This window comes from Nothoprocta perdicaria, unplaced genomic scaffold, assembly GCF_003342845.1.
Source record: "Nothoprocta perdicaria isolate Ctin4 unplaced genomic scaffold, notPer1 scaffold_166, whole genome shotgun sequence".
NCBI classification, from domain to species: domain Eukaryota; kingdom Metazoa; phylum Chordata; class Aves; order Tinamiformes; family Tinamidae; genus Nothoprocta; species Nothoprocta perdicaria.
The window spans coordinates 804,004-830,130 of record NW_020454827.1 but is presented as its reverse complement, the minus strand read 5'-3'; the positions used below and the strand labels follow the sequence as shown (position 1 = coordinate 830,130).

General features: G+C 41.9%; 1 protein-coding gene across 5 annotated transcripts in view; it reads left to right on the top strand.

Annotated features, from left to right (window-relative positions):
* The window catches only part of ANKHD1 (ankyrin repeat and KH domain containing 1), a 72,294-nt gene extending 47,452 nt beyond the window's left edge, over positions 1-24,842 (top strand). Inside the window, exons 19-34 of one of the 5 annotated variants that reach the window (XM_026035724.1) lie at positions 80-255; positions 918-1,080; positions 1,737-1,832; positions 2,060-2,176; positions 3,227-3,401; positions 3,776-4,232; positions 4,696-4,773; positions 6,788-6,934; positions 8,339-8,449; positions 9,915-10,064; positions 10,341-11,953; positions 18,939-19,133; positions 20,254-20,505; positions 21,960-22,135; positions 23,677-23,841; positions 24,321-24,842. In XM_026035724.1, the coding sequence (XP_025891509.1) occupies positions 80-255; positions 918-1,080; positions 1,737-1,832; positions 2,060-2,176; positions 3,227-3,401; positions 3,776-4,232; positions 4,696-4,773; positions 6,788-6,934; positions 8,339-8,449; positions 9,915-10,064; positions 10,341-11,953; positions 18,939-19,133; positions 20,254-20,505; positions 21,960-22,135; positions 23,677-23,841; positions 24,321-24,380 (4,131 nt within the window). In that variant the 3' untranslated portion in view covers positions 24,381-24,842. The remainder of the gene's footprint in view (positions 1-79; positions 256-917; positions 1,081-1,736; positions 1,833-2,059; positions 2,177-3,226; positions 3,402-3,775; positions 4,233-4,695; positions 4,774-6,787; positions 6,935-8,338; positions 8,450-9,914; positions 10,065-10,340; positions 11,954-18,938; positions 19,134-20,253; positions 20,506-21,959; positions 22,136-23,676; positions 23,842-24,320) is intronic. The other 4 variants (XM_026035721.1, XM_026035720.1, XM_026035719.1 and 1 more) reach the window with 4 other exon arrangements.
* Positions 24,843-26,127: the final 1,285 nt, after the last annotated feature.

The following is a 26,127-nucleotide window of genomic DNA, read 5'->3' as shown; positions in this document are numbered from 1 at the left end:
GCACGTATAGAAATCCTAATGCTTTGTCCAAAGTTACTTGTACAGAATTCACAATGTACAACTCATTCTTTTTGCACAGACCGGTCTTACTCCTCTGATGGAAGCTGCTTCAGGAGGATATGCAGAGGTTGGAAGAGTTCTCCTTGATAAAGGAGCAGATGTTAATGCTCCACCTGTGCCTTCCTCAAGAGATACAGCTTTAACAATTGCAGCAGATAAGGGTCACTACAAGTTCTGTGAGCTTCTAATTAATCGGTAAATTATTTCTTCTCAACAGTAGCATGCCTGTTTCCTAGCTGTATTTTTTATTCTCAGGATGTCCTTTTTTGTTTTGTGGTGTGCATCTGAGAGTCAAGAGAACAGGGAGCTGTGAAAGTAGGATCTTATCTGTTTCCTATGCGAATATTACCCYGGATTATTGTGCAGCTCCACTGTTCTGGMAGCTAAGCAGACAGCAGGGACCAGAGGTAGATAAACAGTCCRACTGTGCTGTGTAGTAGTTCAGCAMTTCCTACATGAGCATTGCTCTGCTATCACTTATGCAGCAGAGTCTGAAAATAGCTCTTGAGCTATTCCAGTGTAACCCTGTGTRCAGCTAAAATCTGAAGGAGCTTTGCATTATAAGTGGTTATAAAACTAAAGATTAATTAAAAACTTGGTTAGCTAGTTGTCTAACTGATGCAGAAGACTGAGTCAGATGAATGTTCATTGCTGTAAAGTGAGAGTAGGAGAGATTTAAACTGACTTTGTTTTATTATGCTGCCACTTGAAAAGCAGGGGCAAAATTTTTACATCTGGATACTAGAGATCACCGATGGAAAGTTGCACATTCATCTGTAGTCTGATCTTTCTTGCTCTTATTTCCTGATTTCCTACTGTTTACCTTCCTTTGCCCGATTACGCTCGCACCTCTTCAGAGGAGCACATATCGACGTTCGTAACAAGAAAGGAAATACGCCTCTGTGGCTGGCAGCCAACGGGGGCCACTACGACGTGGTCCAGTTGCTTGTGCAAGCGGGAGCAGATGTGGATGCCGCAGATAACCGGAAGATTACACCTCTTATGTCTGCGTTTCGCAAGGTAAGACAACAACCTGATTGTACATTTCAATGCTCAATGTTTTCAAAACGGAATTCCTTATTTGATTTTATATTAAATGTTTGGTTTAGGAAGAATCAAATATAACACGCTAAAATTACTACTTTGATAAAATGCCTCTTTTGAGGTAATTCTCTACAGATCTCATACTCTCTCTAGAGAGCAAAAAATGCACCACACAGATCTGATTTTTGAGAAGTGGAAAGCTTCGTTCTCTGTAAAACACATTAACTTTATCTCTAGTTATGCGGTGTCCAAAACCTTTCACTATTCAAGCTTTTGACATTATGATATTTCTCTCTAAATTTCCCTCTAAGGTGAGTATACAGGCGGGGTATAAAGAAGGCCTCATCTCCCAGCATTAAAAACACAAACAGCAGACAGTGCCCTCAGGCATGGTTTGGTCCTTCTGTCTTAAAATAATATATGTTTATGGGAGTCCGTATTTGCTGACAGAATATTTAACAGTAAACACATAGTCAGCACTAAGCAAACTAATCATTTCTCATCCCCCAAAGCATTTTTGCAGAAACATTGTTGCTTGTTTCTGGTTTTTGCACTGAAATAACAGATAGCAAGYTTGTGTTTTAGTGATGAATAGCAGTTGCATAGAAAAGATATTTGGATTTTCTTTGCAGGGTCATGTGAAAGTAGTTCAGTTCCTGGTGAAAGAAGTAAACCAATTTCCTTCAGACATTGAATGCATGCGGTACATAGCAACTATAACTGACAAGGTGCGTGAACTTGAGAAAGCATCCAGTCCACTCTATTAAAAATATACATATTTTTTCTTTTTTTTTCTTTTTTTTTATTGGTTTTGAGGTTAAGTTTTGCATCTTACTGTGTTGGAAGTAGCTGTATGTTTATGAATACAGAGAAATCMATCTCATGTTTGTAGAGCAAGCCTCAGTCCTTAATTTCAGTTTTACAGATGTTTTAGTAAGAAAAGTTTGCGTTCCAGGATCTGTTGAAAAAGTGTCACCAGTGTGTGGAGACAATTGTGAAAGCTAAAGACCAGCAGGCTGCAGAGGCAAACAAGAATGCAACTATCCTGCTGAAGGAACTAGACCTGGAAAAAGTGAGTGGAAAATTGCTGTTTTAGTGTATCACTTTAGCCTATGGATTTATATGTAGTTTATATTGATGTTTCTGTTTCTTGGGGCAGTAATTTTCATGCTGTTACTCTATTTGCTTTCTTTCATCTAATATATAAGAAAGTATGCTGAGGATGGCAAGTTAGATCTGACTTTGGCCTTTAGCCATTCCATTGTCCTGTCTAGGAAAGCTTCAGTTTGGACTTGGTGATGGTTACCTTCAGTTGTAGCATTACAGAAAATAGGTTTGAGATCTCCATTCTCAGCTGTTTGATATGTTAGAAAGCTTTGTACTGTCAGTCTTACAAAGAAAAACCTACAAGCTGCCAGGTGAGCTAAGAAGAGGTCAGCAAGTAGTTGGCAAGTCAGCTTGTTCTTCACTGAGATCATCTCCCTGAATAATCATGAAAATCCTTGGGCGTTCTTAATGGGATCGCTAAACAGAGGAATTTGTATAATAATTTAATAAAGATAGAAGTTTTTGCCAGGTTCCATCCTTATTAAATTTTTCATTTTGTTAACTTGTTAAACACCAAGCAGTTGATATGCAAAACTTTACTATAGCAAAACTGTAATACAGCAAAGTTGTCATGGCTTTTCCTTCATAATGAAAACAAGTCATTAAAATGATACCTGTGCTTATTCTGGAAAATACTCTGGGAGCTTTTTTTCAGTGTAACTAACTTTGTTACAGATGTATTGATCAAGTTATTAAATAATTCTGATAAAGGACTGATACAATGAGAGGTTTTTGCTGCTTCTGGTAAAAGTATATATTTTTAATATCTCTTTTGTTGTGGTTTTATTCTGTTGTCATTCTGGAGAAGTTTTGGGGACCAGATGGTCCTGTTTTTCTGTAATGTCTGTCCAGTTTTTGCGTAATGATTCAGTATGTGACAAAGTCATCCTTGTTCATCCTGCTCTCTTCTCCTTCCTCCCTTCCCCTAGATTCCTGGAGAAGATCTGAATTATAAGTATAACTTGGTCTTTGTTTGTGGAAAATGTTTAAGTATGGATGTTTTTCTCCTACATAGTCGAGAGAGGAGAGCAGAAAACAAGCTCTTGCAGCTAAACGGGAGAAGAGAAAGGAAAAGAGAAAGAAGAAGAAAGAGGAACAAAAAAGAAAACAAGAGGAGGATGAAGAAAACAAGCCTAAAGAAACTCTAGAGCTGCAAGAAGATGATGATGAAGAAGAAAATGATGATGAAGGTAAAGAACATATGCTTTCACGAGAAAAGTGTTGTGGTGTTGTACTTTTCTCTTGTTCCCTTTTCCCCATTTTTGAAAGATTGCTTTTCTGATATTCTGACATCGTTACACAGCTGCTTTCCTGATTCTTCCCCCTGCAGTCAAACTTGGGTGTTCACTTGTCAGTGTTTCTGTTTAAAATTGCCTTGTTCACTTTTCATCCCCCATTTTCAAAGCAAAACTGTCCCGTTCTTGGGTGATTTATGGCTCAATCTGATGCTAATAGTCTGACAGCTGAACAAGGAGTGGAACTTGAACTCTATAGTGTTGTCATTTGGAGGCACTGATTTTAGTATTTTGCRATTCTGACTAGATACCAACTGCTTTTCTTTCAGTGGAACAAGAAGTTCCTATAGAGCCTCCAAGTGCGACCACTACAACTACGATTGGAATCTCTGCAACATCGACTACTTTCACAAATGCCTTTGGGAAGAAGAGAGCTAATGTGGTGACTACACCCAGCACAAACAGAAAAAATAAGAAAAATAAAACAAAAGAGACTCCTCAGAACATGCAGATAATTTTGCCAGATCAGCATATATCTCTAGCACAGCAAAAAGCAGATAAAAATAAAATAAATGGAGAGCCAAGAGGTGGTGGTGCAGGTGGGAATAGTGATTCAGATAACTTGGATAGCACAGATTGCAATAGCGAAAGTAGCAGTGGAAGTAAAAGCCAAGAGTTGAACTTCACCATGGATACAAATTCCTCTGGTGAGAGGCGCTATGCCTCATTGCTTATCCCTGCTCAGGAAGAAAAAACAAGCGCATCAGCTTCAAAAACCCCAGCACGGTGAGATTTCAATGTTGTTCCCCTGATTTCTGGTGTATGTGTGTGTGTGTGTGTGTGTGTGTGCGTGAAAAACAACATATTTTTTAAGCTTAAACTTTCCACTTCTTTTCAGCTAAACTTTTCAGCTTCTATAGTCCCAGAATCTTGAAAGATGGCTTTATTTGCGTAGCTATTAAATAATACTGATAACTTTATCAAATACACTCGTTTAAAAAGGTAAAGGTATGATTTTTGGTATTGCTGGCCATTTTTAATACTACTTTAGCAAAACATTCAGCTTTATCTCTGAACTGCTTAAGTACCTGCACTTAATCAGTTATATTAGAACAGATTTTAAAGCAAATGTGATGGGAATTTCTAAAGTAAATATCAACTTCATAATCTGTTTACATAAGTAATTTGATTACCTTATGATTGTTCTGTGGATTTATCATAATTCATTTATGTATCTCTTTGTTTTCAGGAGGGAAGAGATTGATGACTCTGAGCATTTTGCCTGTCAGGTTGACGGCCAGTTTGATCTAACCTTGTCCAACCAGAGGTGAGAGTCAAAAGAACTCAATGACTATACAGTAGCTGTGTGAAATGAATTTGATCATTCAATTTCTAATGAAGAAGCTAATACCCACTATATTGGTTTCTGAATAGGAAATATGTAAATATGGCATCAAAAAGGGCAGGAAGCAAGGGGGATGGGACTCCAGCAATCACCAGACTYATTGGGACAACTAGGTGAGAGTGTAGAGAGCTGCTTTCTGAGCTATTCTAGTGCCTCTCCATGCCTCACTTGCCAGATTAAAATAGGGTGCCAAAAGAGTAGACTCATTTGCCCTTGTAGTGGGGTGGCAAGAGGGAGAGACTCTAGATTACCTTTAGAAGTTAGAAGTCAGGTTCTATCCATGTTTTATTTTATGAACTTCAGTTGTTTCTGTCTGTCTCATCCAAGGTCTCCTAGAAAACTCTACCTTTCTGCAAGGCTCACTGTAGCAGGATTGACTGCATACTTCTATCTCTTTATATTGAGGAAATGAGGAAATGCTTCCCATTAGTCTCGTCTCTTTAAGTGTATATTTATCTATAAATATCAAAACTAGGCCAGTTTATTAACTTCTCTTTAGCTCTTGTACTAGGCAGCCTTTTTCTGAGAACTATTTTGAAATTTACTCCTCCTGATTTCCTTTTCTCTTTAGACATTGACATGTCACTGACCAGGCTATTGCAGTTGAAGTGAAAATCAGATTTCATAAGGATGCTTTTCTGAAAGCTTACGTATATGTTTTCAGGCAAAACGAGGGGGAAGAGGAAAAAAGCTTTTAAGCATTTACTGTACAGTTCATACTCCACAATAAACTTAATAGTTTGCTCTTTCATACGCATTTTCTTTTTCCATTTGCCTCAATCTTATAGATATATGAGGGCAACTAAAAGATCTATAAGGAACTTTTAAGTGACCTGGGCAGATGTATTAGATCACGGGGTTAAAATTTACTAAGGTGAGGAGAAATGATGCTGCTACTGTGAAAAGTTTATTGTCAGAATGTTGCTTTTCACATTATCAGTACATTATGTTACTTAAATATGTGAAGATCTCTGGTTTGTATGAAGTGCAGTATAGACACGGGCTGCAAGAAGACAGATTGTACATAAAATGTTGCAAAGAAAGAGTAATAAAATAGATGAACAACGTGTGCAGTAAAGAGGAGTGATGCTCAGCATGATAATATCTACCTGAAGCTTGTTGTCGTGCGTTTAAATTTTCCTGCTMTATTATTTGCTGAGTCAAGTTGCTTCAGGCCAATCTTCTAATGACTTTTAAACCTTTAAAGATTGCTGCTYTGTTTCAATACTAGAAATGAAATTGTGAGCCCCTGAACTAAGCTTTTTTTTTTTTTTTTGTCCATGTAGATGAGTTATCCTAATAAGAGTTTCACTCTTTTATCTCTCTCCCCCACCCGTCCCCCAGGTTTACGTTATTTCTTTCACTTGCCTGTTGTTTCTGTCACTACCCCACAGCTATATTAGAACCAATAGTGATTTTGAGTATCTACTTTCAAAATGACTTAATTGGTAGATAAATATCCTAAAATCTCTGTGCCTCAGTTTCCCACTTGGAAAATGAGGGAATTGAAGGACTTCCCTCGTTTTCTGTGAGATATGTTAAAATTAAGAGCTTGAAACTGAAGCACTGATATCTGCTGAGAAAAACGTTRTTACCAAGGTACATTTTCTTAAAAGCTTATTAAAGTGGGCGAACGCAGTATAGATGCATAACTAGGGTGTAGTTCAGTGTTTATATACCACCTATAATAAACTATTTTAACCTGATGTCTCTAGTGCTTCATTTCATTAATTGTTTAGCTCTCTGCCTTTTAGAAGAAGGGTACAGGCGGTGAACTTGATGGTGAGAAAAGATCTGTAAAGTCATTCAGCAATTGTTCTGTTTGGAAAATGGGAATGAAAGCAGGTAGTGTTAGTAGTAGTTGCAGAGTATGCATGCTGTGATGCTGGCAGCCTTATTTAGCTCTGATTTATAGTGAATGTGTTTCTGTTCCCAGGCTTGAAGGTGAAGGTAATTCTAATTCTTTGTCAACTGCATACAAGCCAGTTTCCCTGCCTCTGGCCTCTCCAAATGTAAAGCTGAATCTGACTAGTCCAAAAAGAGGCCAGAAGAGAGAAGAAGGCTGGAAAGAAGTGGTTAGAAGGTAAAAACTAATTCTGTATTTAAAACTTTTTATGAGCTATTATTGRCTTATAAAGTGTGCTCCAATATAAAATATACAACAAGGATATTTTATTATTTAATTTAATTTGTAAAAACCCTTCCCCTCATGCTTGCAGTGCTGTGGAGAAGAAATCCATTCCTACTTTGTAGTAACTGTATTAACATAAGATCCATGTGACATGAATGTTTTATTTGGCACTAGGGTTTTCTTTTTACCTTTGGCTTTGGGTGTTGGTGTAGTAGAGGACCARTGCATGATTGTTGCAAGATTAAGCCTAAATGACTGTGCTTTGTTGACCCTGATTACTGTTTCCACTGAATTTTGTGACCTTAAGTGATTGTTAGGGGTGCAATTAGATTTAAGAGTTTATCCTGAAATTTTTATTTATACACACACACACACACACACACACACACACACACACACACACACACACACATTTTATGTACTGGCTTTTATTACATGGCTGTTAACTAGTCTGTCTTTTTGGTAACCAAATGTTTAGTGCTTGCAACTAGAAACAATCATGCAGCTTTCCTTTTCATTTCTTCTTGTTGGAAAGGAATGCAGCATGAACATACAAATGCTGCATGCTTCAGGTGCATTTACCCATCTCCACTGCTTTTTTTTGCTGCAATGACTATGACCAGAAATATCCATTTCTAGAGAATTTTGGGCTGTGTGCAAAGAAAGCAGTTGTACACACGACTCAAATTATTGGAAGCCACAACTGCCTTGTGGGGGGGGGGGGTGTGTTTTTTTTAAACAAAATGGAAGGGGAAAAAAAAAGTAACTTTGAATATTTAAGCCTTTGAGGTTCAGTGTTCTGCCGCCATTGGCTGCGTACACCGATATTGCTCTCTGCTGTGCTGGGTCCTTGCTGAGTGTATAGCTGCAGACGGCCCACCGCTTGGTGAGTCGTGCAGGCATGAAACCATTGAACAGGCTGCTGACTTTTTCCAGGGCTGCACACAGACCCCGCCACTGACCCTGGGGCTGCTGCATCTCTCCTCCTGGCTCTTGAGTCTCACGGTAGCCTTGCTGGCTTTTGCTGTTCTGTTGGAGACACTAGGGTGCTAGAAATAGCATCTGAAACCTGGGTTTGCCTGAGGAGTCAGGCCCCATATCATGGCACACATGTTCAGAAGATGTTCTGTATTAGTATTTTATGTGTTCCGGCCTGATTGCCAAAGGTTGTGTCTAGCCAAAGAGGTGGTGTTGGCGACTTGGGATGTGCTGCARCATGTCTGGGACCTGCACACCTCAAGTTTCTCCTGGTCTGARGGACCAGGCTCATTGTTCTCCTCCCCTCTCCCTGCACTGGCTAGAAGGGATGTCTATCAAAGAAATAACCAATGAAAACATCCCCTCTACCCTTCACAGGCAAGTAGGCAGAGTTTTGAAAGACCCTCCCCCTAGCAACACTCTGCAGCCGACGCCAATTGAGCAATTTCAGTTGCAGAGAGGAGGGCGCTGCTGTTCGGGAGCAAAAAGGTACTGTTTGGGGCACGCTTCAAGGTAAAAACCACTGAGCTTGGTGGGTAGGGAGGGAGGAATTCCGGGGGGTCAGGTGGGCAGGGGCTGTGGGCAGCATGGTGAGCTCTTCTGTAGAAGGAATGTCCCTAAGGGTGGTAGTGCAGGGTTCCTCGTGGAACTAGGAGGGAAGAGAAGTACAGTTTGAGGCCTGCGAGGAAACATCTTGAAAGTTAAGTGAGGAGGGATGGGAGCCCTGATTTGGGGAAGGAGTGATGGGGATGTCTAGTTTGAGAGGTGGTGGTGTGGAGAGCGGAGGTGGGGAAGTGTGGGAAAAGCCCCACGTGTGAAGCTGTGGTGGAATAAGGGCACGGTGCATGTTCTGAGGGACTGGGGTGGGTTGTAGTGTGCATCTCTTGAATGTTTCCACATATTAGATGTGTTTAACACAAAATGTGTTCCCCACTACCTCAGGAGAATTTCCTGGTGGTCAAGACAGTTAAGCTTCAAAGACTGGAATATCTAGGTGAAGCTGACAGCCTTTTCAGGGGATGGTGGGGATCTGTACAGTGTTCAGAGGTGCTTGAACTGTGATCACAGTGGTTTCTGAAACCCCTTTGAATTGCCTCTATTTKGTGTTCAACTGCTGCACACCACTAGCAAGCTTGAAAGCAGTGTATGGACTTGAGAGATCCAGTCTTGAAAGTCTGGGGACAGTTGTGGCCCAGAGAGACCTTGGCWGGGGTCTGGATGCAAGCGTAGTTCGTCTTCAAAGACTTCTCCGTACTGTATGCCTGCACTGACCCACCAATAGCAAGTGAATTAGAAAAATGCTAAATTGGCTTCTTTTCCTGAAAACGGGGGTTACAGTGTTGAGGCCTGAAAGTGAGCCTGCTTCTGGAAATCCGTGCTGCCTTCACAGTGCCTTCCAGCATCTCGTTAAATTTTAGAACTGCACAATTTAAACCTGGCATCCACTATTGTGTGTTGTTGCCTGTACACTTTCGAGTGTAGTTTCTGAATTGAGGTGTGGAAAGGTGGAAACGAAAACTTACATGTGCAAGTGATATTAAAGAGCTGGTAGCTGTGAAAACACTGGAAAGACAACATTCTCCTTACTCTAGCCAGGAGAAATTGTGAAGCCATTGGCTTTTATATTTGAAGCAGTGCTATTTATGTAAATCTAGGTCAGTAAACAAAGAATTCATCTCACTTTGAAAGTACAGAAAAGCTCTAAGTATGGTAGTAGAATAAAAACTCTGAAGTGTCCATTGATGATGAGTACGTGGAGTGAGGGAGTTTGAGAGGCTCCAAAGGGTGAAAAAAAACTATGAACAGAAAACCACTTGCCCTGAAACTTAAGGTTATTGATTCAGCTGCTTGTCAGACAACAAGGATTTGGGGGATTTTTTGTCTTTTTTTTTTTCCTTCTTCTTCTTCCTGTATTTTGAACAAGCTTCACAAATTTGTGATTTTTGTGATACAGGTCAAAGAAATTATCTGTCCCAGCTTCTGTTGTGTCTAGAATTATGGGAAGAGGTGGCTGCAACATCACAGCAATCCAAGATGTCACTGGTGCCCATATTGACGTAGATAAACAAAAAGATAAAAATGGAGAGAGAATGATCACAATAAGGTACAGTATCCTGAAAAGAAACTGAGCTTAGAATGTATATTAGTAGGTTTGTTTACTTTTTAAGACAAGGTGTTTAGCTTCCTGGCTCTAGAAAATAGCATTTATTATTGCTGTCAAGATAYATTTAAAAGCAGTTTATTCAGTTATTTAAGGCGAGCAAAAATGAAGACAACTTMTTGTAGTAAACATGCAAAATACATATCTGGTTATAAAATGAGGCTTCAGAATGTTGCACGGTTCCTTCTGTAACTGATAAATATGTTGTTTTTAATCCAGGGGTGGTACAGAGTCAACGCGGTATGCAGTGCAACTCATCAATGCCCTTATTCAGGATCCTGCCAAGGAACTGGAAGACTTGATTCCTAAAACTCATATAAGAACACCTGCTTCAAGTACCAAATCAATCCATGCAAACTTTTCATCTGGAGTCAGTACTGCCTCTGCTTCAAACAAAAACACCTTCCCTCTGGGAGCACCACCCCTGGTCACATCACAGTCATCAACACTATCTACGTTCCAGCCTACTAACAAGTTAAACAAGAATGTCCCAGCAAATGTGCGCTCATCTTTTCCAGTGTCTCTTCCTCTAGCTTATTCTCACCCGCATTTTGCCTTGCTGGCTGCCCAGACTATGCAACAGATTCGGCACCCTCGCTTACCTATGGCCCAGTTTGGAGGAACTTTTTCACCTTCTCCAAACACTTGGGGACCATTCCCAGTGAGACCAGTCAACCCCGGCAGTACAAACAGCTCTCCAAAGCATAATAGTTCAAGTCGCGTGGGTAGTCAGAATGGGAATATTTTGCAGACGGAGTCCTCTGGATTAGCTACTTCTAGTTGTCCTGTTACTGTCTCTTCTGTAGTTGCTTCCACCCAGCCGCTGTGCGTGACAAGTAATCGGACYCCCTCCTCAGTCAGAAAGCAGTTGTTCACCTGCGTTCCCAAGACAAGTACCGCAGCAACAGCGATCTCAACTGTGACGAGCACCTGTAGCACCCTGCCTTCTGCTTCCCCTGCACCCCCGAGCAATGGGCAAGTTCCCACAGCCTTTCTGCCCTCCAATGCTCCGCAAACGCAGCATTCCGCACTTAAAACGGACTCTTTCTCAGCTGTCTCGGCACCCAAAGAGAAGGGGTCTGCCCCAGACCAGCCTGTTGGAAATGCGTGTGCCCCTTCTTCGGTTGCAGGCAGTTGCAATATGTCAACTAGCACCAGTTCGGGAGTCGCAGAAACTCGCCCATCGAGCAGTCCTGCACCAATAAATAACGTCCAAGATGAAATACTGCCAACCAGCATGTCGGAAATGAATCCTTCTATGTCGATGCCTTTTTCATCCAGTTCAGAACCCACTCCTTTAAGCTTAGCAKCACCCAGGTCAGTTGTTGCAGATAATCAGGACAACAGTAACTTACCTCAAGTAGCAGTACCAGCACCTAGAGTTACTCACAGGATGCAGTCCAGAGGTTCTTTCTATTCAGTGGTACCAAATGCAAACCTGCATCAAGATCCTCAGTCTATTTTTGTTACAAATCAAGTTCCTTTAACACCTTCTCAAGGTCCACCTGCTGCAGTGCAGCTTTCGTCAGCCATGAACGTTATGAATGGTTCTCAGATGCACATTAATCCAGCAAACAAATCATTGCCTCCTACCTTTGGGCCAGCAACACTCTTCAATCACTTTAGTAGTCTTTTTGATAGCAACCAGGTGCCAGCTAACCAAGGATGGGGAGACTGTCCACTCTCCACTCGAGCAGCAGACCCATCTTTCACTGTTCAGTCTACCTTTCTGAATAACTCTGTGCTAGGACATGTGGAAAACGTGCATCCTGATAACTCCAAGGCTCCTGGGTTCAGGCCGCCTTCCCAAAGGGTTTCTACTAGTCCTGTAGGTAAGTCACTAAGATTGCATGCTGGGCGGAATTCTGTCTCCATCCATTGCCTTTGGATCACTTGGAGTTGCTTGAGAAATAGTTAAGAATTATATTGATATGATGCTACTGTAATGATGCTGGCCTGTCTTAATCAAAAAGCTCTTCGAAATATTCTTCTCTTTTCTTTTGCCCTCCGACTCTTTTAGGATGTTAAGTGTTGGGAAAGTTGCAAAAGTAGCACTGAGTACTTAATGTTCTGTAAAAGGAAGGAATGTTTCCACCTGTTTATAGGGTTCAAAGTAGTGTTGATTTAGCTTTTGAGTTTGCATGGGACGCTCTGTATGATATTAAAGCAGCAGGAACAGGACTGCTTTGATGAACCTCAGCTTCAGGAGTGAATGCATGTGCTGGCTTGCAGACCCACTGCATGGGGCACCAGTTTGGCCTGGAGGGTGTAAAGTCTGTGTGCTTGATGCGACTGTGATCCAGTGGTAGGCTAAAAGATGATTTCCCTTTGTTTTGAGGGAATTTTAATAAGCTTACAGTATGCCTTAGGAAGTTGGTGTGCTATGTAATGGATGGTACACTCCTAGGAAGTTACTGTCCTTCATCTTGTAAGATGCAGCAGTTCAGGCTGACTTGCTTTTAATTTAAATTGATCAAGAASACTTCAGTGAGTTCCCAACCCTGCTGTGCTCTGCCCTAGGGACTGTTATTTTCTTGGTGCACAGTATACATTTCAGGTAGCTGGCTGCACCCCTTGGCTGACAGGGACCCTCGAGAGATCTAGAATCACAGAGTGGGTGAGGTTGGAAGGGGCCTCTAGAGATCATCTAAATCCAACCCCCTGCTCCAGCAGGGACACGTAGAGCACATGGCACAGGGTGGCATTCTTCTTCCTCTTGCCCCAATAAACATATGGCACCTTAAAGTTGGGTAGCTAAAGAGCCTTGCTTTAAGGCTGTATTCCCCCTACTGCATGTCACATCTGTGAGCTGTTACTTTAGGGCTTAAATACTGAGGTGAGAGGCTTCAGTTGTTTGGCTTGCAGTTGTTTTGTATTGCCATTCGTCTCAATAGATTTGAAAGTGTTCAGGGCTTCCGAAAACCAGATCACTTCTCTCAAACTAGTTTTAACCACAACATTAAGGTGTGTGCTATGACTGTAAYTCTCTTAGCAGTAGTTTAGTTTGGACGGCACATCTGTGCTGCGAGGCACGTGAACACCTGTGGAGCTGACACCATTTGCAGTGCAGCAAGCAGAACCTGTCATAACTAGGGCTGTGGAAAGTAAAGCAACTGGACCTGATGTCAGTAAGCTGCAGGAATTCCTTATGTGAGCTTGCCTGTTCCTCTGCAGGGCTCTTAAATGAGAAGCTGGTTGCTACTGAGGCCTCCTCCGTAGGAAAGAAACTTTCTAATAAATGGGTTCCTCAGATTCTGTAGGGCAGATAACTGGGACACCCCATAGCAACAAGAGATTTTACTCTTAGGCTATGGTTGAGGCTATTGATCTTTTTTTTTTTTTTTTTTTAAATTCAAAAGGCTTTCTCTCTCGTATATATTTAAGTGATGAAAATATATAGGAGATAATCGAGAATCTGATTCTACCATGAATTAGAAATGCTTAATAGGCAGATTATATAGTTGACTTTGGCAAGAGAATCTTGAAGTTCTTGTCTGAACTGCAAACATATTTGGGCACAACACAYGTTTTCACGCTGGTACTTGGTTGGAATATGGAAAAATGAAGAACCACTGAAAAAGTTGACTTGTCTCTGAAATTCAGAATCACAGGAGCTGACTGTTTTGTCATGTTACCAGTTGCTTCATTTAATTGGTCTTTTTGYTTGCAGCTACCTTCAAATCCACATACATTACAGAATGTAAATTTTGTCCCTCAAACCAAAGAAAGGCTTTAGGGGAAACTAAAGGAGGAGGCATTTGAAAGGCAGGACAGTGAGGAAAGAAGCAGCAATAGTGGGCTGAGGACCTCTTTAATGCCTTGACCTCAGAGCTTAAGTGTGTTTCTGCGCATTCTTCACTCATTTCATTCACTGGCACGTCACAGATAAGCCTTTAGGCTCTGAGCTGGCATGAACTGGTGGTTGCACTGAGTGTTTTCCATAGGTTCCAGTGGCATGTTTTGTCAAGGGTGCGAGAAGAAAGGTTCAGTCRTTGTTTGCTTATGCTTCAAGGTTCGGGAGTGACGGACAGGGAGCAGTAAGATGGACCTCACAGTGAATCAGTATGCTTTGAAATGATGAAAATGAATAGAAGTGATCATTAAATAGACACCAATCCTAAAATCTCTGACTCTGCTGAGCAGAGGTTTGCCTACTGTGCCTTTCTTGTGCAGCAGAGCTGCAGCAAATCTCTCCAACATCATCTCTTGGCAATGACCTCCAAGTTGTCTTGCTGAAGATTATTTAGTTAAATCTGGTTATACGGCTATGTATTATGTAAGGATGCAGGAGGGAGAGAGTTGTTGGTTTTATTTGTCTCTTAAGTGTTGCCTTTCATTCTTAAGATGATACCTGCATACTTTTTCCACTTTCTTTTTATTCTTGGGCAAGCTCATAGAGTCATAATGATAGGAAAGACCTTTAAGATCAAGTCCAAGTGTAAGCCCCTCAACACCTTGCCTGCTAAACCATGTTCCTAAGTGCCTCATCTACATGTTTCTTGAACACTGCCAGGCACAGTAACTCCACTGCTTCCTTGAACAGTCTGTTCCAATGCTTGGCTGCTGTTTCCATGTAGAAATTTCTCCTAATGTCTAACTTGAACCTTCGCTGGTACAACTTGAGCCCATTTCCTCTGGAGAAGAGACTGATGCCGTCCTCACTACAACCTCCACTCAGGTAGTTGCAGAGAGCAGTAGGGTGTCCCCTGAGCTTCCTCCTCTCCACACTAAATAGCCCCAGCTCCCTCAGCCGCACCTCATAAGGTCTGTGCTCCAGCCCCTTCACCAGCTTCGTTGCCCTTCTTTGGACACGCTCCAGCACCTCCATGTCTTTCCTGCAGTGAGGGGCCCCAGCCTGAACACGGTATTTGAGGTACAGCCTCACCAGCACCAAGTACAGGGGGATGRTCACTTCCCTGGTCTGTGTGGCTGCACTGTTCCTGATACCAGCCAGGAGGCTGTGGGAGCCAACCCGTGTTGGCTGGGCCTGATCTCCAGGTTGTCACACACATGCTGTGTGATTGCCCTCAGGATGATCTGCTCCATGACTTTTCCCAGCATGGTGATCAGACTGACAGGCCTATATCATAGAATCATAGAATCCTTAAGGTTGGAAGAGGCCTGTAGAGATCATCTAGTCCAGCTTCCCTGCACACACAGGGTCACCTAGAGCATTCRGCACAGGTTTGTGTCCAAGTGGGTTTTGAAGATCTCTAGAGAAGAAGACACCACAACCTCTCCTGGCATCCTGTTCCAGTGCTCTMTCACTCTGACYGTTAAGAAATCTTTCCTTAAGTTCCTGCGGAACTTTTGGTGCTTCAGTTTGCCACAAACATGGTCACATGTTTCCTCTAGTGAGTTTTCCATTGTAGTTTTTCCAGATCCTCCATCCAGCCCTTCTTGTAGATGGGTGTCACAGTGGCCAGTCTCCAGTCATCAGGGACCTCTCCTGCTGACCAGGACTACGCCTAGATGATGGAGAGCGTCTTGGTGAGCACTTTGACCAGCAGCCTCGGAATCCTYGAGTGGATCCCATCTGGCCCCACAGATTTGTGGGTGTCCAGGTGGAGGAGATGGTCACTGACTGTTTTCTCCTGAATTTTAGGAGGTTTCTTTCTGCTCYCCATAGGKGTCTTCYAGCTCRGGGGGCCAAGTACCTTGAGGATAACTGATCTGGGTGTTAAAGACTGAGGCAAAGAAAGCATTAAGTACTCCAGCCTTATCCTCGTCCCTGGTGGCAATGCTCCCTGTCTCATCCAACAAAGCATGAAGATTCTCTTTGGCCCTCCCCTTTTTGTTAATGTTTTTGTAGAAACATTTTTTTGTTGTCTTTTACCGCGGTGGCCAGATTGAGTTCCATCCGAGCTTTCGCCATTCTAACTTCCTCCCCACATACCCTAGTGASGTCCCTGTCCTCCTCCCAAGTTACCTGCCCCTTCTTCAAAAGGTGGTAAACCTTTTTTCCCCAGAGTCTCAGCAATCACTGGCTATTCACCCAGGCTGGTCATCTTCCCATTGGCTTGTCTTTTGGCACACGTGCTCTAGGTGACCCTGCACGTGCAGGGGGGTTGGATTAGACGACCTCTGAGGTCCCTTCCAATCTTAAGCATTCTGTGATGCTATGGAGACGGCCTGTCCTGCACCTTTAGGATGACCTTCTTGAGTAAAGTCCAGCCTTCCTGGACCCCTTTGCTCTTCTGGGACTCTCCCAACCAATGTCCTAAATAGTCCAGATTCTGCCCTCTAGAGGTACAGTACATTCGTTGACGCCCCTCCTGATCTCACTGAGCGTTGAAAACTCTATCACTTCGTGGTCACTATGTCCAAGACAGCCTGTGACCACCACTTTTCCCACGAGTCTGTGTTGGCAAAGAGCAGGTGCAGCGGGTGAACCCCCGGCAGGCTTCCTTACCAGCTGTGATAGAAGATTGTCTTCCATGCACTCCAATGCACTCRGTTGCAACATGAATTTTATCAAATTCACCCATTCGTTTGAGTCACAGGTACCTGTCGCAATATCCTTGTTGGCCATGGATTTGTTCTGGAAACTGGTTTTTTGCCTTACTTACATCTTTAGCTCTCTAGTCCTACCAGCTCGCAAAGGGAGCGCAGGTTTAGCCTGATAACTTTGATGCGGCAGATGAGCAAAAAAAAGTCCACTTGTTATTTACTTCCTCTGGGTTCTGGAARAGTATTTGAGACCCTACTCATGTAGGACCGAAAGGTCTCACAAACTTGGAATATGCTGGCTTAGAAAGCAGCATGTTACTTCAAAGCTGTATGAAACGGCAGGGTTGCCTGTTTCACAGAGAGTGGTGAAGTGTTGCTGCAGTTTCTGTGGAGGTTAGCCCGTGAAGATAACTGATCTCTGCCAAAGTGCCTGTAAGCCTCGATACACTGGATTTTGATCAAGGTTTGCCTGGGATTGATACCCCCATCTCTACAGCTCGATTGTGCTTTCAGAGCATAATGGAGAGTTTGAGTTCATGTCCAAGGTAACTGCGAAGAATGCTCTATTTTTTTCAATTTCTTTCTAATACAGTACTTAAAGTATTGTCATCTCATTTTGTTGGTAAATATATAATAAGTATTAAGAATAAGTATAATAAGAAATAAGTATTTCTTTAGTCTTCACTTGACAAAGCTGTTCTTAATACTGAGTAAAGCTTTTTTCTTTCCCCATTCAATTTTGTGAAAAGGAAGATGATAATAGGAAGCATTCTTTATGAATTGAGAAAAGGACTGGCTGGTGAATTCCTCTATCTCTGTCTGTTCCTCTTTCTCCTCCTACTTGTAGAAAACATACAGTATTGCCAAAACTGTTAGCTGTAGACCCATTGCTCTCAGAAGGCTGTGTCGTCCTTCTCCCAAGCCTTCAACAGGCCCTGCTGGACATCTTCAAAAGCACTGTCCTTTCCTAAATCTATGCTTGGTTCTCTGTTTAGGAAACTAGTGGTCCTCATAGGCAGGAACCTCCTGAAATCTAGCGAGTTATTTCTATTGACATGAGCAGGTCACCCCTGTAGGTGTCTTGGCTTTCTGTGTGTAGGCAGAAGCCTTTGCTGTTACATTACTTCACTCTTCTTTTTCTCAAAGCTCACTAGCAAGGAAAGGATTTTTGGAGACTTCTTCGTAGGACCTTCCCTCAGGAAAGGTTAGCCTTCAGCGCGTTGGCCCTATACGTGCTGGCCCTTGTGCACTGTACAATGCTAAAGATAGTGGCCTTCAGATATATGAAATTCTTCAGTCCTAGAAGCTGCAAAAGACCGTGAAGGAGCTGAAGACCATGAGTGTCAGCACAAAGAGTGCAATCCCCAAGCTGTTTGCAGCAGGAATGCAGCCATTGGATCTGATGCAGTGCTTTTGGAAGCAGGGATATACTGATATACCTCTCGGTTTAAATACTGGAAAAATACATAGCTTTCAGGAACATCTGCAGGAAAAAGGAGAACCTTTAGCTTACAACCTAGGCTGTTGCTTTTCAGTACTACTGCTTTCCCACCCCTGGGGTATGAGTAGGTACTTTCAGTCTTGCTCTGCAGCAATATGGCTAGTCCTGGTTGTGGTCATTCTGAAATGTTTTAATGATTTTGAAAGTAGTCTTGTTTAATAGGCCCTTGAAACTAAACCCAAAACTCAGGTAAAGATACGGCCATACCTGTTTCTGCTATTAGGTAATCAAGTGTGATAAAAACTTTTAAAGCATTTTGGACAAGTACTTAAAAGCTTTGGCTTAGTCAAAAACTAACTTTCCTTGCTAATCATTTCTGKGGGTCTTGGAACTTTCCATCTTTCCCTTCCTTGCACATCTCTGTAGAGAAAGCAGCCCTGTTGTCTGCTGTCCTGGATATTGTCAGCCTTGTTTTCTTGGATACAGTAAGCTCTGACCAATTTATATGTACATGTAGCTGTATAGGATGGCAAAAAAAAAAAAAAAAAAAGTGCTTCCGTGGTGTTTGACTACCTAATGACTTTCACAACCCCCTGTATTCCTGTTTGCTCGACTCCTACGTGGCCTTTTTGTATGGAAATATTCTTGCCACTCCCAGAGTTCTTCCTTTACCTTCCATGTCAGGATTGATTCCTCTTGGTGACAAAGGGATGGCTGTTTTTGTTAAAGCTTTAAATCAGAAAACATACAGAAAAGCCTTTTGTTGGCTTCTAGCTAAGGTAGAACCACGCACCTATAAAGCTTACCATGTGCAGATACCTCTGAAGGTTTTGAAATGCATTAATGACTTGGAGCACGAGATCTCTCTGGTGCTTTGAAGCAGGTTCCCAAAGAGATATATTTAATCAAATTTATGTTTATTTCAGGCTTACCCTCTCTAGATCCATCCAACAGCTCTACAACTTCTTCTTCAGGTCCTTTGACAGGCTTTTCAGCAAACATACAAGGAGCACGGGTTTACCTTCAAGGGCCAGCGCCTGTTGGGACTCCCAGCTTTAACAGACAGCATTTTTCACCACATCCTTGGACAAGCGCAACAAATTCATGTAGGAACTTCATGGGTCTGTCTTAGTTATCTATAAATTCTTAGTTATTGTCTATAGCTCTTTTTGTAACTTGAAAGGAACTAGTGATGCACAAAATGTGTGGTTGTTTTCTTTTTTTTTYCCTCCAATTCTTTTTAGCATCTATGAGGGTTATGTGCAAATCCCAAAGCTTTAGTGTTTCCTTTATTTTTCATGTAAAATGACACTAGTTTTGGTAGCATTACTAACGGCATATTTGGGCAAAAATTCAGTCGTCATAGTCTGTAAAAGGAGGGCCCTAGAAGCTGTGAGGAAGCAAGAGATGATTGAACCAAGCTAAAATTCTCTTCTAAATTGTATGACTGTAGGGGAAAATTGCATATTTACCATGCATGGAAATCATACTTTTAAAAATTGGAAGYCTAGAATTATTTAATGTTACCTAAAATGTTCCAAAAATTTTAATATATTTTAATATAATTTTAATATATCATCCAAGGTAACAGATGAGTTTTCCTCCTAACGGGAAGAACATGGAAGTAGCTTTACAGAATATATGGGCTTTTTGATTCAGACTCTTATGTGGAGAGACTTTTTAAGTCATTCATGCCCCTCCATTGCCACTCTGAGCTTAAGAATTGAAATGTCCAAATGGGTGCTCAAAACCTTGATTTTTTTTTTTTTCCAATGAGATTCAGTGACACTTCTGAAGCTGGTGGAGCTTATTCACMTGTGTTCCGCATGTGGCTTTGGGAAGCTGTCTTTAGTTTCTCTTCTGCTGGGAGTGGTGTATACCCAAAACCAGGCTGCTTAGAGATCTCTGGTGTTCTGGCCGAAGCCTCACATCTTACTGAAACTCTTCCATGTTTCTTATTCTTTCTTTTAATTATTTTGGATTTGATGTAATGTTGGGAGAATATCACAGGATTCTGTCTGAAAGCTTTTGTCTTGTAATTATGATTATAGAGTTGAGGAATGGAATTTCAGTGAAAGACTGAATATTTGGTACAATGAATCTTCTGCCAAAAACCAAAAGCCTAGAAAATCTTTTTATCAGTATCCATAATATAATGTTGGAGAGAAAGAAGGGATAGCATTTACCTTGGCTAGCTGGGTGCTTTCTGTGTAATTAAGCAAGAGATATTCTTTTCACCAGGTGAATCTCCTATTCCATCAGTTTCCTCAGGATCATCTTCACCCCTTTCAGCTGCTTCTGCACCTTCTAACTTGGGCCAGCCAAAAACGGGTAACACGAATCAGGATCGAAAGGTACCCCCTCCCATCGGGACAGAAAGACTTGCCAGAATTCGACAGGGTGGATCAGTCACTCCGACTCCCTTAGGAACCAACTTTACAGCACCTGTTGGTCACAGTGGCATCTGGTCTTTCGGAGTGAACAGTGTGACCGGTAAGTCTGTATTGTACAGCCTGGGTTATCATAAAGGCACCATCYAGGCTTTGTGGAAACACTATGTTTGAAAAGAAAATTGGAGGGGGAAAGAGGGCAGGAGGAAGGAAATTCCAGACTCTAAGTGATAAAGCTTCATAATCACAAAAAAAAAAAAAAAACCTTAGGATTCAAGAATCTGTAATCAACTTATACATATGTCCTAAAAAACTGTTGCAGTGATGTGAAAGTGTGTGTTGGTGAAGGCACTGTTTGTTCTTTCCTAAGTAGATGGTTCTCACCCAGGCTCGATTATGTGCCAGAGTACACTTCTCAGTCCTGGGAATGTTGCAGATAGTTCATAGTAAATCTTCTGGAATATAGGCAATTTTCAAGTAAACAACTCTTTTTACTATTTAAGGGAATCCTTTTCCGAGGTCCTCACAGGTGACCTAAAAGAGGAGCCACTGGGTCCCTCCAAGTTTAAGACTTGTTACCTATTGAGATTTTAAAATGTTAGTTTTAAGCCCAGATGATTATATCCAGAAACACATAGTTATGGATTTGGTTTATGCTGGTCTTCCCATAACTCTTCAATATGTGGGATAAGTTCTGTTTCAGGCAGCCCCCATTTATAAAACAAAACAAACAAACAAACCAAAAAAAAAAAAAAGTTGAAACAGATGAAGTTTTGCAGTTGACTTCCTGGTAGTTTTGAGTTCTTGTGGAAAGTGGGAGGAATTGCAGCATGGGAGTTGTAAATTGCTTCCATTTGTCATTCTACAGGACCATTAAAACTTCATCTGATATATCTTTCAGTCAAAACCTTTCGTTTTCCTTAACCTAAGCATCTCCATATAGGTGTGTCTTTTGAAGTGAAGCTTGTACATGCTCACAGACAGTACCTTGGAGATTTATTGAAGCCTAGCTCTCTGCTGTGGACACCCGAAACTTGAAGTTATTATTAGTCCCCATAACCTCCACAGTTGCCTGGAGGGTGACTGTGCATGTAGATGGCAAATGCCTGATTCTTCCAAACTACTCTGCTTTCACTGGTCTCCATTCTCTATGCTTCCTTTTTTTTTTTTCTTTGTTTGTGTCATAAATGTCATTCTTCCTTCTTGCATTAGCGTGTGGGTGCAGTAGAGAGGATATTGGGAGCTGGTGGGAAAGGAATTGTGTGTCGAGGCCAACCTTAGATGGAATCTGACTTTTTAGGCTTCCCATATGAGAAGCTGTAACACTGCCCATAGGACTCAGGGGGGTTCCTTTGGTAATGAGTTAGTAGCCTGAAGGTTGTRTCTGCTTCCCATAGGCTACAGGAGAGCTAGCTTTGCTCAGAGCAGAGCTTTGGGATGTTCTGTGTGTATTTTCTGGGATCCAGCAGCTTGGTGGAGGTGTTTATGGCTGTTTAATCTGGAGTACAGCTTACTGCCATTAATTGTAATCGGCCAATTTCAATGTCTCCTTTCCAGAAGGCTTGTCGGGTTGGTCTCAGCCTGTAATGGGAAATCATCCTATGCATCAGCAGCTGTCGGACCCGGGCACGTTTTCTCAGCATCAGCCAATGGAGCGAGATGATTCTGGAATTGTGGCTCCCTCGAACATTTTCCACCAACCTATGCCAAATAGTTTTGTGGATTTTTCTAAAGTAAGTTACAAAYGGATGAGTTGGGTCTAAAAGAACAAGGGTCTTTGTTATGGAAGCATTGTTTGGGCAATGTAAGTCTCAAAAGAACTGGGTTCATGACTTTTTTTTTTTTTTCTCCCGTCTGAAGTAAACAGGAATGTCTGGCAAGTCATTGGTTTGTTCAGATGTTTCATGGTGCTGCTAGCTGTCCAAATTATGACTAGCTGTCGTGGTGCTGCTAGCTGTGAGATTGGTGTAGAGGAACGAATTTACTTCGTGTACTAATAGAGCTGTATCCAATTTTGCTCTGCCCTTGCTGCTGCACCTAGTCCTGACACTCATTCTGCTAGATGTGGTGGCCAAACCTAGAGGCCCATTTAATCAAAACTAGAAATTACAGGTTGTAAATACTCTCTTGCCTAGTCACTGSTACTTCTGTCATTCTCCTGTGTTTCCTTTTGCAGAGAGTCACATAGAAACATTGGTAACACAAGGCTTGCTCTGCTCCTGAGGCTCAGTGAACGTGTAATGCTTTCACTGCAAGTTACRCCTGTGAATAATACCTTGTGCTTTCCTTCAGGATGAGAGAAGGGCTCTAGTTCTGTGYCTTGTGTGTTAATATGGTAGCTGGMGGCAAAGCAATGCAGCTAAGCAGTGATTACCTCGGCCTCCATGGGAGGAAGGTTGAGGAATACACACTGCCCAGCGCTTCTTCTCGCAGCAGGTTTCAGAAGCAGTTGTAGCATGTGCTTTAGGGATCTGGATTGCAGATCAAGAGTCATTTGAACACAAAAATCTCCTGATTGCAGAAAGCTGTTCTGTAACTTGCTGTTTCTGAACTGGCAGAGCATTTTAGATACCCCTTAAGTAATTTGTGAAAATGTTCAGCTCAGAAAATCTCAAATTTTGTTAAGGCTTCAGTGTGCTGCTCCCTGACCACAGCACAGAGCACAGGACAATTAGGATAGGCTGGAGAGGGGAGAAAAAGGAATGTTGTCTTGCAAGGCTCCCGTGCCTGGCTGAATGGTGTCACCTGAAAGCATTGTGCAGCGGCTGCTGCATCCTGGTGAGGTGTAATATCAGGAAAAYGGGTAAGGTCACTCAAATGTCAGGCTTCATAAAGACTTTGTATTCCAGACTGTATGATGAGCAAGGATGCCCTTTTTCCTCCCAGTGCCGAATTGCTTACCAGTACGYGAATGTTGTGTGTGGATTTGAAACAAATCCCTCGCCTTGGCAAGCGTGGTTTAAGCTAAGCTTGTGTGTCATCCATTGCAACAAGAAGCCTGATAAAATTTTGACGCTAATAAAACTAACTTCAACATGGTTTAAAAAGAAAAAAAAAGGCAAGCTTCAGACGGGTGTATTCTGTCATCATCATCATCGTTCCCGCGTCCCGTTCTTGCCTCTGTCCTAGCCCAGCACTGCTGCAGTAGATGTACTTCCTCAGAAGTGTTCTGGTGCYGCTAAGATGAGCGGTACTGCTCTGCAGAAGCGTGTGATAAGGTCATTCTTCATAACCACAATCCCATCACAGATGGTCTTTTTTTTTGATCCTCTAGGGCCTACCGATTTCCATGTATGGTGGCGCTCTAATACCCTCCCACCCGCAACTAGCGGATGGCCCCGGAGGTCCTCTCTTTAACGGGCTTCATACTCCAGATCCAGCCTGGAACCCCATGATCAAAGTTGTCCAAAATTCAACAGAATGTACTGATGCTCAGCAGGTACTGTGGCAGCCTTTTTTCCACCTTTGCTTACATGGAGCTTTTTTCCAGAGTTATGCCTTGTTTTTCCTTAATCTGGGTAGATGAGGTAGTTGTTGTTTTGTTTTTTGTTTTTCAACTCTTAAGATATTAGAATTGTTTGCATGTTTTTTTTCTTCTATAGCGTGTTTGTAAATATATGTGGTTTTTGGATAAATAGCCAGAATTTCAAGAATGCTTAGCAAGGTGCAAATGTTATTTTAAGTGCTAGGATTTATATGCATAATGAGTGTATTACAGGTTGGCCCTCAAAGCCTGGTCAGAGCTGAAGATAGCTCCCAGCCTCTCTACAACAATCTGCTTATATTCCAGGGGGATATATAAGCAGATTGCCCTCCAGCAGTGAATTTCTCTGTTAAAGAAACCTTTAATTTTTTTTTTTTTTTTTTTTTTTGGTTTTTTTTTTATAATAGACATGTTTTTTTCCCTTCTTGCTGTAGATTTGGCCTGGCACCTGGGCACCTCACATTGGAAACATGCATCTCAAGTACGTCAACTGATTTAAGGGGGTCTATCCTTTTTTTAGCCTTGTGTTGGGAAATCTTATGACTTTGAAGAACCCTGGGGATTTTTTTAACGTGCCTATCTAAGCGATTCTCTGTGGGCTGTAACAATGGAAACTTGATTGCCCGTTGTATAAGAACAAATTGATTTACCTATACAACTGATTCTGTTCTCCAGTTAGTTTAGCCGTTTTGAACTTAAATCAGATGAAACTAGTGCTTTTGGCTAAACGTTGCTGAATGCTACTTGTATGCAGCAGAGAACTAGAGGATTACATGATTTCAACCTTTTAGGGTGGCAAATACATGTATAATTGTTTACATACTTAAGAGGAAAAGTTGAGTAAATTTCATGTCGTATAGTGGCTCTACTTTATGTAGCCTGTATTAATGTGAAATATTTACCTGAATATTCAATAAAAGGCAAACAGTATTTATAGGTTGTGTGTGAGAATTTTGGAAGAGGATGCATATTGTCATTGGTAGCGGCCATGTCCAGGAGTATTTTCTTTATAGGATCGCTAAATTAGCAAATGGATGTGGTTGGGAAAGGGGGAGGTGAGGGCCTTGAGCCTGCAGTCATATATGATGCAAAGTCTGAGTGCTTCCCCCTGCCAGTTGTTAACCCTTTTATTTTCTGTGAGCATGGTTGTGTGTTTTGGTTTTTGTTTTCTGTTTTCTCTCTTTCTTCTGGATCAGTTCTGTTACTTTTAGCAGTCGCTTTACAGGTGGGTTGCCTGAAATACCAGATATTGCTCAGGAGCTGGAAATAAGTGCTGACTTGACCCCTTGGCAAACAATGACATCTTAATTTGCAGGTGGCAAATAGATCAATTTATCCTAGGATAAATGCAGGACTTCTTCACTGATTCTCTGTGACCAGCTGCCCAGAAACAGATCTTAGGAAAGCAGAGATTATTTCCCAACAGAGACTAATGTATTCAATTTTAAGACTCTTTTAACCCTTTAAATCTGGTAAGAGCTTCTCAAGCTGTTTCTGTGAGGAAGAACAGGTTTTTGCATACTGTTTAAGATGCAGATTCATGGTCCACGCAGGTACTGCTGATGCCAGTATCACTGTGCCTTGGAAGCTTTACATTTCTTTGCATTAAAAGTATGCTTATTTCTACTTTTGCTGAGCGCTACGGCAGTAACCGCAGTGGATATTTGGTCCATTTCTCAAGCAGGTAACCACAGTGCACAGTGTCCAACGTAATGGGACAATGGTCTTTCAGACCAGAGAGCAGATGGAGCATTCCCCACCTTCCTTCCTCTTTCTCCTGACCATTTCTTATAWGCAACTGCAGAGTTTCCCCAGGAAAAGCAATGAGGAAGCAGCACCTAAGAGAGAGGATTCAGTGATAACTTGCATGGAGTGAACTCTTCAACTAATGTAATGGCATGGTTGTCCCAGTTATTTCTGAATATTGAGGAGTGCTGAAAMTATGGAGTGCACAAGTAATATCTGTGTGCTGTAGACAAGTAAACCTCAGCCCTGAATACTGCATTCAGCCCTACAACATAGAAATGGGGAAAAAAAAAAAAAATCACTTAAACTACTTTTGCTCTTACCGCCCTCCTGCTAAACCGCAAATGCCGAAAGAGAAACACTTGTGTTAACAGTAATTGCATTAAAAGCAAATACCAAGGAAAAAAAAAATACATTATTGTAATGTAAGAGCTCTCGTGCGCGCTAGGTGTGTGCCGTGTTCCGGCCGCCGGGCTCGGGGCAGGCGCGCGGGGC